We start from the raw sequence: 12,738 nt of genomic DNA on the forward strand, positions 1-12,738 counted from the left end.
TGTATTTTTTCTACATAACCTCCCCCTGAATTTAAAGCTGGATCCGCCCCTGTGTTGAACTGCGGTTTGCACGTTTTCTTTAGCAAATTTTGCTACTTTAAGCAACAGCTCTTTAGCTGATATTTTTCACGGCTGAAAAACCTGCAATCTTTCATCCAAACAATACTAAAATAAACCGTACACAAATGCATTAATATTTCGGTCAATTACATGAAAAAAATCGGCTTACTGCCGTAAGAATCCTTCACATACATGGAGATGATGACTTGGGAAATGTTGTAGACTAAACGAAACTTCGGAGACATAAAAGCAATTTGAATAATTTTCCAATAAAAATTATTGCGCGTTCTTGAGCTAGATGAAATGCACGTTTGCTACCGGGAAATATTAATTTAGAGAGCCCAAAAAAATCGTTTACCTTGGTTTGGGTACTAAGCATGTTACATCCGCTCTCGAATAAGGGAGCGTGTAATCAACGTTGTGAACCACGTCTTCTGCCAAGTAAATTCCAGCTGGAACAAATATCTTCCATTAGAACTTCCCACTAGTGGATTGTTCAAAACCTTTACCGAACGCTATATCGACATGTCCCTTAAATACTTTGCCTTTAACGCCGAAACTGCTGCCATTCGAAAAAATCTTTCCCCACAAATCTCTCACTATATGAAACTCCACCGTGGCATTTATGTAGTTTATTAGAGTTTGAAGCAACTGGATATCAGCGCCTGATATGTTCCTAATATTGCCTGAATTGAAATTGAACCTTATTAAAGTGCTTGAAAGCGCCCAGAATATATTACCCAGAATTACATAGGGCCAAAGATCAAACACTCCCGCTTTCACTACGCGCCCTTGCAGATCTCTGGTTTTATCATAAAAAATCCCATTTCCCTGCAAGAAACTTTGGTTGCAAGAAAACCATCTATCGATTAAAACTGGCTTATTGTTGCCGCTGGTTCCTGAATAAGGATGCGTCCAAAATTCCACCTCAATTTCCTCTTCATCTGGCTATAAAAGCTGATGTTTTGCCCACATTGTCTGCACATTTGCCACCACCAGGTTCGCCACGAAATTCACTGCTTCGTTTTCAAAAAAATCATTCACCTCCTGGTTCTTGTGGTTAATAACAAAGTATTTTCTCTCATTGAAGCTTTCCTGATTCCTGGAAAGCGCCCACTCAACAGCCCCAAATGCCTTACTGAGATCGTTGGCGTTCAAAATGAAATTTTGGCAGCCAAAGTTTCCGAAAATGTTACTTAAATTTGCGTTCACATTCACGTTAAGCAGATTGGTACCAAGGGGGACGTTTGGGCTGGGGTTGAGACCATCAGTTATCAAAATAACACACTTTGGCGTCAAGTACTGCTGCACGATGGTGCTTAACAAGATGTTTAAATGCAGCATTTTCTCAGCTAAAAATTGAAAATCTGCCACTTGGTAAACTCAATGGAGACGGACTTACTCGGAGGGCTGCAACGTGAAAATGACACAGTTTAACAAGAATTATTACCACCCATATCGTTGCACGATTATTTACAAATAATTCCATATGGGTGACGTGCATGCTTATTAGCATTGTTTCTTATTTAGTGTCAATATTAGTACGCTAATCGAGTCCATAGAATAGAACATCCATATTTAATAGCGCGTTCAGGGTTTGCTTAGCGAGTACAAACGCGGTTTAAATTTCAAAAAACTCTATTCGATTAATTGAATAAATTCATTTTATAATGCTGTGCCATGGGTTTTTGAGTAATCTCAAAATTTGTGATCCCTCGTATATAAAACATAGTCGCCCAGATGAATAACTGGGCTGTGGGCACTAGATATTAATTTGTAATATGCGAGTTCCGCGCAAAAAAATGCAATGGAAATGATGCTTCCAACCACTAAAATGGCAAAAGCGCCCTGAACATGGAACATTTTCAGTTTGACGATGTCTTTTCGCTTGTTGTAGCTGTAGTATCTCACTGCTGTCTGCACCGTTCGGTCCATATATTGAGTGGCGGCCTGCAATGTGTTGATGCAGCAATTAATTGATTAATCAGGCGTAAAGATTAATTGCCTCATTTTGCCAATAGGAAATCAATCCAGCCTCAAAAACGCGCAGCACGAACTTGTCGACTTCAGTTAGAAGTACTGAACTTTTCCTCATCATCACTACACACATTTCCCAATAAATATCCTGGGTCATTAGGTGGTAGTTTTGGATCACGTCCTCCTTAATGTAAGCTCCGATTGCGTAGTTATCTGAATGGGCCAGAACTGCTGAGTGATGGAAAAAATGGAAAATTTTTACTCTACCATTAGGAAGTCGTTCCACACCGAAAGCGAACTGATCACCCAGCGAGTACTTCCGCAGATTTGCCTCTGAGTGGGCAACAAAACGAGCCACCAGCTTCATCAAGTTGGGCTGCAAAAATTCTCCAATTTAAACCTTCCCTTAAACAACAGCTGCTTCAAACCTCTAGGGAGTTGTTAATGGATAAAATCCAAGCGTCTTGTGTTCCTCCCCAAGACAGCCCACTTTCGGCCAGCTCCTCTATGGTGTTGATTGGATTATCGTATCTGGGGACGGTCATAATTGTGGCTAATCCACTATCAAAAGTGGTACTGGAAATTATCAGTAGTTTATGCAACTTTCCCCCAGTAGTACTGCTGATATCCCGGATTACCTGAGAACCAGCGTGGATAAAAACACCAAACCCATCAAATACTTTGCCAGATTTCCTTGCGCCATTTCTTTGTTGGTGATGGATTGCATCACAAATGGCTTTGACACAGACATCAGGGTTTTGCTCAGCAATTTTCCTTTCAGTTGGTTGATGTGGTGTTTACTAAAAAACGGGGATTTTTCACTAAATCTCAGGTGAAAATAATTCCTCCTGCACCTTTTCAGTTGTGGCTTAACAGAAATCTGCAACTTATTCAAAGCATAGAGCGCCAGGAAACTTAGGGCTAAAGTCCCTATCAGAGCCATCCAGGCTTCTAATGAATAAACCCGAAAGGGCGTCAGCCAACCTGCTGAAAGCCTGGACAATTTTCTTGAAAGAAACTGGTGGTTTGGTCATAATTGGACTCACTTTGGAGCAGGAACCAGGCATGTGATTCCCGTTCGTACGGTTGGTTTGGACAGGTCGAGATACTCGTAGGCAAACTCCCAGGTGTATAAAGCAGCTTCAAGCAATGATTAGAATATACAGGGTGATTCAGGCTCAATTTTGGTAACTTCGGACGTCAATTGAACAGGTTGGAGTTGATGGTCCTGATGATATAAAAGATTGTCCCTAAATCGTGTCGATTCGAAAATATCATCCGATTCTCGTGACAATTTTTTCTGGATGGAAACCCAATGATTTGTGTCAACTGGAGTTTCCAAAAGAATGCCAAACAATTATTTAATCACAGGTACTTAAGAACACAAGATTTACTGCGAACTTTCACCAACTAATAAATATATAAAAATAATTGCTCAGAGCATTCCTCCAGCCTCAATACATTTTTGTTTCTAATTATTTTTTTATCTTAAGAGTTTTTAATCCTGTGAATAATTCACGGGTATTTACTGGCGTTTCATAGACGATTGCTCTCAAATGTCCCCAAAAAAAATAATCCAAAGGATTCAGATCGGGTGAGCGTGGCGGCCTAGTCTCAAGTCAATATATCTCAGAAACAGAACAAAATATGAACAGGAGGCAAAAATCTCTGTATAAAGCGACTCGATTTAGGGAACACTTTTACATCATACAGGTGTATGATGTAAAACGATTATTCTAATCTGTTCTATTGATTCCCGAACTTATCAAGACTAAACCGAAATCACCCTGCATAATTTTCATTAGTAAAAATATAAAATATGTTTCCTAGATATATACTATAGATAAATTCTAGGCAAATACCTGCCCCAATGTCAGCTTTGTCTTCAACCAAATTGCCCATCAGTCCACTACCCGACCAGTTGTTCCAGATTTCGCCCCAATAGTCTGCCTGGTTAATAACAGGCGAAATACTGGCATTCACGTACTGGCTAAATGTTTCCAGAATCTTCATTTCAGATCCCATATAAGAGTAGGAGTCGATGCCTCGAGGCTCTGAACAAGAAACGACAAACCAGAAGCACACTTTTTTTACCAATAATAACTTTCTTACCAATAACTACATACGGTTCATAAGGGAATACGGCAAGTTTCAGCATCCGTCCCCCTTGATTGCCCAACTTGTTGGGAAATAAATTGTTATTGTGCAAAAATGAGGCGTTTTCAGCAAACCATTTGTCCAACAAGAATGGCTTATTGTTTCCCGTCCGACCTGTGTACTTGTGAGTCCATATATCGAACACTTGGCTACTTTCATTCAAAAAACTGTTGGCAAATATTACGGTAAGGTCAGAAACGAAGTTTGCCTCGAGCGTTTCAAAGATCTGAAAGACTTCTTTGCTCCAATTTTCGGTTGCAAAAAACACGTATTTGCGCTGGTTGAATCGGTCCGGATGCACTTTGATCTGCTGCTCGATGGCTCTAAACACCGCCACTGGCTGGTTCACTTGCAGAAAAAATCCCTGACATCCTGCATAGTTAAATATATTTTTTATATTGTCGCGATTGTCCAGATTTATGGCCAAAATGGGCACTTGTGTCAGGTTCAAGTCGAAGTTTGCAGGGCTTTGGCTGAAGAAAACCAAACAGTGATAATTGAGGAAATACGTATTGACGATGTTCTTCGTAAGAGCCATCAGCGATGACATGGTTGCATATGGAAAATATTGAAATTGGGGTAGCAGCTTTGATCTTTTCAACTGCCGGGGAAAATGGTTAAATTGGCCGCAAGAAAATAGCCCTGTGAACATGCGATGTCCATCGACATCGAAATCAATTAGTATGTCCACATAATTTGTAAATTTCGGGAGAATCTCAAGTTTCCAAAATTTTCCCAAAGCATGTTTTTACGCAAAACCATCAGATACTTTTGCCCTGTTTTTAAGTGAAACCCAAAGCTGGTTTTTCCTCAACAACTGCATGAAAAGCTCTGAAGTAGATAAACATGAACGGCGAGTGGGGATGATTTCAAGTTGAATCCGGCAATTCATATCGCGTTACGCATGTATGATGATTTTTTAGTTGGAAGGTCAAAATCTATTGCATTAAGCAGTTTGTGATTTTTTACTCATTGAGTTTGTGTTATGATCATTATTCTGTAACAACAAACACCAGCTCGAATGATGTGTAAAGTGAAAAGCGTGAATTGTTTGCTGTTGTTGGCCGCTTTTATCAATGAAGCTTTGTGCATTGCAGGTCAGTTTTCTGAATCAAAATCATTTAAATTACAGAATTTTTATCCAAGATTTAAATGCATAAATAGTTCGGTTTATTAAACATTTGGAATCAACAAATATGCAACTTTTTGAATCAAGTAGCCAATTTTGGGTGTTCTCCTAAAAATTGCTTCATATAGAAAAGTAATACTGACAAATGCTTCAAAAGCTCTATTTTGATAGCAACTAAACCAAAAAAAAAACAATCCATCACATTGTTCACAAAGCAATACTTGTTGATTCTTTTTGCGTGTGGTTCAGTGATGTTTAATAATTCGAAAGGCAATTTTGCTTTGCGTTGTCGATTTTCTGTTGGTATTACAATGAAGGAAGCCTTATTGTTCATGAATAGTTCATAAAATAGACAAATTTCCGTAATAACCCAGTTCCAGTTATTTACTGTTTTATTTGAGCGAGAGAGTGGAAATAAATAAATTACTTTCCTGTTTTTCGGGTGTTCGAGTTTCTTAACTGAATTTATTTATTGATGATGTTTTCAACAAACCAATTATTTAAATGTTAAAACTTGCTACAGCAAAGCAACGGAAAACTGCTTTCTCACTTTTCCGGAACAAAATTTTAGCTAATTTGCGTCTATTTTTAGTAGAATAGCAATCAAATAATTAAGCGCTTCAATAAAGTGAATCACTTTACATAGACGAGCATTAATTGTCTGCAATTAAACAAATTGAAGATTTTTTGCTTAGGTAAAACGATAATTAGCTATTTAGCATCAGCATGTTGATTCCCAGGCAAAAATCGCAAGTTCATTAAAAGCGCAGAATAATTTAAACGAACAATAAGTGCATCGAAACCAATTTGCAAACGCTTCAACTTCTTGGCAGAAATTATGTAGGCTTCGCTCATGCTGTCCATGAAGTCATTTAGCGCAAAAATGTTATGCGTAAGTTGCAAAACAATAATTCAGTTTGTCTTTTTCGTATCCACTATTAACCTTGGTGTTTCATCGGCCATTTCTTCCTAAACTGACAACATCCGGCGATTTTTATGCTTTCAACGTCGTTATGTTTTGCTAATTAACTGCGGCCCGATTTATGTTAAAACCCGTAATTTTTACTCATGATCTTTGATTAGTAGCCTTAGTTTGTTTCGGTGACTGATCTCTAGTCTCTTAACAAATGTTCCAATCGGCTACAGACAAAATTATTAAGCATCAAAGAAGTCATTTCAAAAGAAGAAACACGGATTTTTCCAAGTTTCACAAAATAAATAAGTGAAAAATCAACATATGCAAATGAAGTCGTTTTTCAGTGCAACAATGCGTAAGAAGAATTACGTGTTGGTAAATGTTCAAGGATTCGTGGAAATGCATCTTTTGCACACCAAACAGGATCATCATTCATGCAAAAATAACTGTGAGAAAACAATCTAACCAGTCAATTAAAATACTGCGATGTAACAATTGCGTTTTTATTATTTCTCGAATTTCGTCTCGTTTTTTTCAAATATAACTTGGCAATGACAGGGAAAATTATAATCGATTTGATACTGTTTATTGAGTTAGAGACATCGATCGCAATTTTTCTGAATGGTTGACCACCCAATTTGAACGTCGACCTTGGTCATGGTGATTTTGGAAAAATTGCCCATTTATTGTTCATTGTACATGTTTTGATGTGATTAACACTGGGAAATGCTGGAATGCTTCAGAACAATAGTTTCTACTGAAAAAATGAATTTGTTACAGTTAATAAATAGTTTTTTTTTGGATAAAAGTAGGTACATATTTTGAAATTTGTTTTTCTCGGTGTCTTTGCTTCTACTGGATCTCCTCCGCTGGGTTTATCCTGAAAATAACACTCCTGAATTCGTGCGGATATAAAATACATTGAAGTGCAGATTTCGGGAGTGTTATTTTCAGGCTAAGACCAGCTGATGAAAGCTAATAGGCTTTAAACCGGTTCTGCGGATGCTATTAATAGTAATTTCCTCTTCTCGAGAAGTTGTTCGTGATATCGGACCGATTAAATCAACGAATTACGCCAATAAAAACTATATTAAATCCGGTAATGATTCCTTATAAAGTTGTGGCCAATTACTGGCTTATTGTTATTCAAAACTGTGCACAATTAATTCTTGTACATAATTTTTTTTATTGTGCCGCCTTGAAATCTTCAGCAATGTCAAGGTGGTTTACGTAATCTTGCGGCGTTTATAGAAATTTAATTGATTGTGCTGTATGGATCCTTATTAAAAATGCACTAGAATAATTAATGTATTTATTGAACAAATTGTAAAATTACAACAAAAGTCTCTGAGAATTTTTGCCTGTGCTGGAAACTACTTGAAAGGCGACGAAAAAGACGCACAAAAACATTACTTGAAATTTTGAAAACTCCTCGAAAGCCTCTTAGTTACTTGATTCCTTAGGTTGAGGACAAAATATGCTTCTATCTCTTGTTGTTTGGGAGCGAGAAATTTTTAATTCCGGGTAGAGGCACAAAAAACGAAAACAAAAAATAAATTTTGAAAATTCCTCAAAAATCTGTTATTTGCCCCATTGAAGCGAAACTCACTGAGCATCTTAATAGGGCCCTTCCTCATGTTGACGCAAAAAGCGTGCTTCGATCTCTTCTGATTTGGGAGCAACATTTTTTAAATTCCGGACAAAAACCCAACAAAATCTCTCAAAATCCGCTCAGTACTCCGATGGAAATCAAACTCATCGAGCATCTTAACAAGATTCTTCATCATCTTGAGGACGAAAATCGCACTTCTATCTCTTGTAGTTACGGAGAGATAAATTTTTATTTCCGGTTTGAGGCACAAAAAACTCAACTTCAAATTTTGAAAATTCCTCAAAAATCTGTTAGTGGCCCGATTGAAGCCTAATGTTGAGGCAAAAAAACCGCGTTGATTCCTTCTGAATTGATTAATTTTTTCAATTAATTTCATTAGATTTAAAGGTGTGTTTCAGATCTGTAAGGCATGTGTTCTAATGCTAGTCACTATTTAGTTCATTTCTCTTTAGTTGTTGCCTGGATTTTTGCAGGTTTTCCAAATAGTCGATGACTTTTCCGGTTTTTAAGCTGTTCTTCTTTATACTCAGATTATTCAATACCGACCCCAGTATCACACCGAATAAGGAAAAGAGCAATTTGCCCTTCAACCAGTGAATGCATCCCGTTGAGATCCTGTCCAGTTTTGTCCACCATATTGGACAACCAATGTGTCCTGGAGGATAAGTAAACCCTCCCAACTGTCCTTGCTGGATTTTTGTGAATTTCGCAAAAAAACCTTGCAGATTAACTGAAATAAGTTGCGGATACAAAGGATCTGGACTAGTTTGTTGTCCGCAGCCAGAAAGCAACTCGATCAATCGAGTGGGATCGTCCAATCCAGGCAAATTTGTTGAAGGAATAAAATGCGGACAATCGCAAGTGGAAGGAGATGGATATGACGGAATTGGCGCTTATCCCTGGGTTGTGCGGATTGGCTTTCGAAGTAAGTGCAAATTTTCATACAAAATCGGCTGAAACCTTCGGGAAATTGCAGATGTTTTAACCGGCGAGACGAAATTTCCATGCACTGGATCAATAATCAGCAGCAAGGTGGTGTTGACTGCTGCTCACTGTCCGTTGGCGAAGGCCGAAAATTACAAACTGTGAGTTCACAAAGGTAACAAACAATGCGACTCGAGAACAAACTTCCTGCAAAACAGATCCATTGTGAGGGCTGGCGAATGGGCCACCGATACGGACATTGATTGCGGCGAAGAGTTCTGCGGCCTTCCAGTCCAGGACATTCCAATTAGTCACGTTATCGTCCATCCGGGGTATGAGAAGGGCACTTACCGGCACAACATTGCCTTACTAGTGCTCAAAACCAAAATAAAGTATGGAGGTAAGTAAGTAGTTAATTAAAGTCGGAGAGAAAACATGAAAATTAAATTCCAGTAACGGCGCAGCCAATTTGCCTGCCGGAATCGTGGTCAGTCACTAGCAACAATGGGATTCTTGTCGGCTGGGGCAAAACAGCCGGCCAAACAGGTGAATAATGCAGCACTTAAATCTTTTCAAAGTTCATGTAACCCAATGGAAATCAGGTCAGCGACGTTAACTTTTTTGTCACTAGAAACGCCACTTCAACAGCAGAATTTATTCCTGCCGATTGTGAGCTTGGGCCAATGCGAGCGAGTTTATGGAAAAACGCTACCAATTTCCGAAGAGCAGGTATGCGCAGGAGGTGAAAGAGAACAGGATGCTTGCAGCGGCTTTGGAGGCGCTCCACTCCTTGTTAGGCACAGCGAGACTTACTATCAGGTACTTTACTTGGTTCTATTTTTTCCCAGCTTTCGAGTTGGAGAACATTTTCTTAAATGTTGGCACATGCAGGTGGGGATTTTATCGTTTGGCTCAGACCAATGTGGAGCTGCAGGCGTTCCAAGCGTCTACACTAATACGAAGAAATACATCACTTGGATCAGGGAAAACTCTCCCCAACTCATATGAATATTGCTGAGCTTTACGGGGTTAACTGTTTAGAAAAGGGCATTTTATTCAATATCAAACACTACACAGATACTTCAGGGTTTTATTGGCAACCTATTTCGACAAATGTGGATGTGATGGAAACTAAACTATTTTCTATTTGCGTCAAACTATGTACATATTAAAAGTATGGGAAAACTGAAGGTAAGCACTAATCAAGTAGCAACAAGCTTTGTTGCATATTTCGATCATTGTTTTTCAACTGATCCACGATTAGTGCTTACTTTTTTCGGAAAGAAACACACACCATGTTTCTCTTTGATAGTTTTCTTCTGAAGGGAAACTAACAGCTAGTTCTCACAGTTCGCTTCTACAAATAGAGGTTGTTTTGATCATGACGGAAATAACAGGTCAATAAGTTAAAACTTAACAAAGATACATTTATCTCACTAAATTTGTCTCACTTACCTTTGATAGGATCAATCAGGTATCTTAGTAATACTCTAGTTTCTTTTATATATCTGTTTGCTATAGAGTATTAAAGCTTCGAGCATGATCTTCAAAAGGAAACAATCTACATCTATTGTGCTATTAGGAAAACCGAAAAAGGATTTTGTCTAATTGATTATAAACTGCGAAACTTTTGCAAAACTGTCCAACAACCCAGGTTTACTTGAAGCATTAGTCAGTGCTCGAAGAATTCACAGTTTCTACAAAATGCTTTATTGCTATCGAAACATGAAGCCTTCTCAAGATTGTACACTACAATATACAGCTTAAATATTGTTCAAGTTGTTTATATGCAATGTAATTTTATTGTTTTAGATTTTAGAAAATCTGCCTTTGGAAAAATAGAGTTGGTCCACTATTTAAGTACCGAGTTGATTTAGAATAGACTTGAAAATCTGAGTTAAGTTTTAGTGAAGATTCAGTGGCGTAGAGCTTTGTTGGATACAATTTCAGTGAACACTTTTGAAGACTCCATCGAGGGAAATTTAGAAGCAGTAAAGCAAATCGATGCCATTCTTGCAATTAACCCGAATTGACCATCTCCACTTTCACTGCTTCCAAACGCGTTTATACAATTTTCTTAGTGAATTTTACAAATGTTAGGCCGCATTAACAATTTCTCAGAAGTAGCAGTGTATCAATGCTTAGTTATAGGGAAGGCAGGTAAAACACCATACTTTTCCGGTCACCTCGCCTGCCTCGCATCAAGTTTAAATCTCTATGTTTCTAATTTCCATAACTTCTAATAGATCAATTCTTCGTTATTATCAATAATTACGCTACTATGTATAGTTGCAAAAACAATTGGTCATTTCAAATCTAAATTCTAGTATTCACAATATTTTATATAGTTTCTAGCTTTTTCAGGCAAGAATTTCAAACCGCCGATATTCCGGAAATGAAAGCATTTTGCCGACTTGCTTAGTTATGAAAAGTTGCGTGCTAAAATTTCCCGGTCATCTTTATGAAGCCTCCAGTGTGTAAGTAACACAATGACTTCTACAGCTTTGGACGTTCCTATCAGGAACCCGAAAGCTGTAGATTCTCTGCGGGAAAACCAATATAAAAATACATTGCTGCACAAAAAACGGTCAATTCCTCTTTGTAGTTTCTTGCAGTGGATTTTTTTTTGCGTGTTACCGTCTCCTTATCACATCTTTGCCAATACCTGCTCCCTAGTACAGGGACGCTTTTAAAAAATTTACTTTGCCACAACATCTACAATACGTTTTACACTAGAACATTCAAGTTTGACGACACCGATCGTAAAATTTGGCACTTGAATCACTTGCATCCCTTCGTAAACACACGCTAAGGGATGTCGACACGTATAGAAAAGGGCCCGCCATCAAATAGATTCTGTACACGCTTTAATTGGGTATTTACATGTTCGGATCAGTTATATCGAAGCGTTTAAAGACAAATATTGGCTCAAAGGTCCCGCACTTATTGCTCAATTGCAATTTACTAAAAAGTTACTTTTGGAATGCGAATGATTGAGGTGTGACAATGTGCTTCTAGCTCATTTTTAAACTTGTACAGTTCTTAATTCAGGCAGGTTCACGCGATGACTTTCCTAATTCAAATTGACTTAGATAAAGTCATAAATGGTATATTACTCTTCGTCGCTGTCGTCTCGCAGACCCGCCTTAAATTGAGGCGGCACTTGCTTTATGAAACAATCATCCAGGAATTGGCCCATGCTTCTGTACAGGTGCTTTTTTACGCCTCCCAAGCCGTGACTTTCATCAGGGTAAATCTACAAAATTAACTACTATTTTTCATTGAAATTGAATGAGCGTACGCCACAAAAAGAACATATTTTTGGTGTTTTCTGCGAGATTTTTACAATTTTTTTATTACTCCTGCGAACTGCTGATAAGACCATCAAGCATTATTTCCGCAAACATAACGAGTCCATTTTGTTTCGCCACGAAACCGTACGAGATTTATGAGGCAGCAAAGAAATAATTTTCGTTGAGGAGTTTAGTAGACTTCTAGAGACTTTCGGCAATAAAGCGAGCAAAATGTTTTTCAAACTATCATTAAGCCGCAGGAAATGCACCGGTGCGCTTCAATTTGGCTTCAAACTCGAGATTTCACTCGGTTTATGGCTGTTGTAAACTTTAACGTCTTGTGTACTGTTTCAAGTAGAAACATTAAATTGAAACAATCATAAGGAGGACTTTTGGTTGGATTTCTTCACTTTTAAGCCAATATTTCTAAACAAAGCGCTCTTTAAACCAGGGCCGGATCCAGCTTTAAATTAGAAAAAATACAGTCTTCTGTTGTCTATGAAATTAGAAAAATTATCGTCGTTTTGTGCCCGAGTCGCATAAGATTATTGCAAAATTTCATGTTTTCCGTCCCGTTTTGCATGTTTCTCGGAAGGAAAATGGGCAAGAACGCTCGTTTTTACATCATTCCAAAGAGAACTAAATGGCCTTTTTAGAAAGTGAACCATCG

General features: G+C 38.1%; 3 protein-coding genes across 3 annotated transcripts in view; 1 reads left to right on the top strand and 2 right to left on the bottom strand.

The window, feature by feature from the left end:
• The window catches only part of LOC109536234, a 6,316-nt gene extending 1,572 nt beyond the window's left edge, over nt 1–4,744 (bottom strand). The window contains 9 exon segments of the mRNA XM_048667245.1: nt 535–1,008; nt 1,463–1,470; nt 1,972–2,250; nt 2,305–2,413; nt 2,466–2,613; nt 2,676–2,837; nt 3,084–3,177; nt 3,900–4,091; nt 4,132–4,744. Coding sequence (XP_048523202.1) covers nt 535–1,008; nt 1,463–1,470; nt 1,972–2,250; nt 2,305–2,413; nt 2,466–2,613; nt 2,676–2,837; nt 3,084–3,177; nt 3,900–4,091; nt 4,132–4,744 — 2,079 coding nt within the window.
• A 243-nt stretch (nt 4,745–4,987) lies between these two features.
• LOC109536417 (CLIP domain-containing serine protease 14D) lies at nt 4,988–9,855 on the top strand. Its single transcript, XM_019902618.2, has 8 exons — nt 4,988–5,291; nt 8,382–8,517; nt 8,577–8,776; nt 8,828–8,936; nt 8,994–9,175; nt 9,229–9,321; nt 9,407–9,594; nt 9,667–9,855. The coding sequence occupies exons 1-8, from the start codon at nt 5,216–5,218 to the stop codon at nt 9,781–9,783; spliced, it is 1,101 nt and encodes a 366-aa protein (XP_019758177.2). The 5' UTR covers nt 4,988–5,215; the 3' UTR covers nt 9,784–9,855.
• Nucleotides 9,852–12,738, bottom strand: part of LOC109536416 (inactive dipeptidyl peptidase 10) — a gene marked incomplete in the record, with an annotated part of 29,733 nt that continues 26,846 nt past the window's right edge. Inside the window, 1 exon segment of the mRNA XM_048667311.1 lies at nt 9,852–12,031.

The sequence above is a fragment of the Dendroctonus ponderosae genome, unplaced genomic scaffold (genome assembly GCF_020466585.1).
Source record: "Dendroctonus ponderosae isolate FM_Combo_2020 unplaced genomic scaffold, Dpon_F_20191213v2 Dpon_F_20191213_6, whole genome shotgun sequence".
NCBI classification, from domain to species: Eukaryota; Metazoa; Arthropoda; class Insecta; order Coleoptera; family Curculionidae; genus Dendroctonus; species Dendroctonus ponderosae.

Bases quoted from the DNA above. Each gene is read 5' to 3' on its own strand.
- LOC109536417 (XM_019902618.2), top strand. From the start codon at position 5,216: ATGATGTGTAAAGTGAAAAGCGTGAATTGTTTGCTGTTGTTGGCCGCT. The intron at 5,292-8,381 runs GTCAGTTTTCTG...CTTTATACTCAG, and splicing joins TGAAGCTTTGTGCATTGCAG to ATTATTCAATACCGACCCCA. The intron at 8,937-8,993 runs GTGAGTTCACAA...CCTGCAAAACAG, and splicing joins AAGGCCGAAAATTACAAACT to ATCCATTGTGAGGGCTGGCG.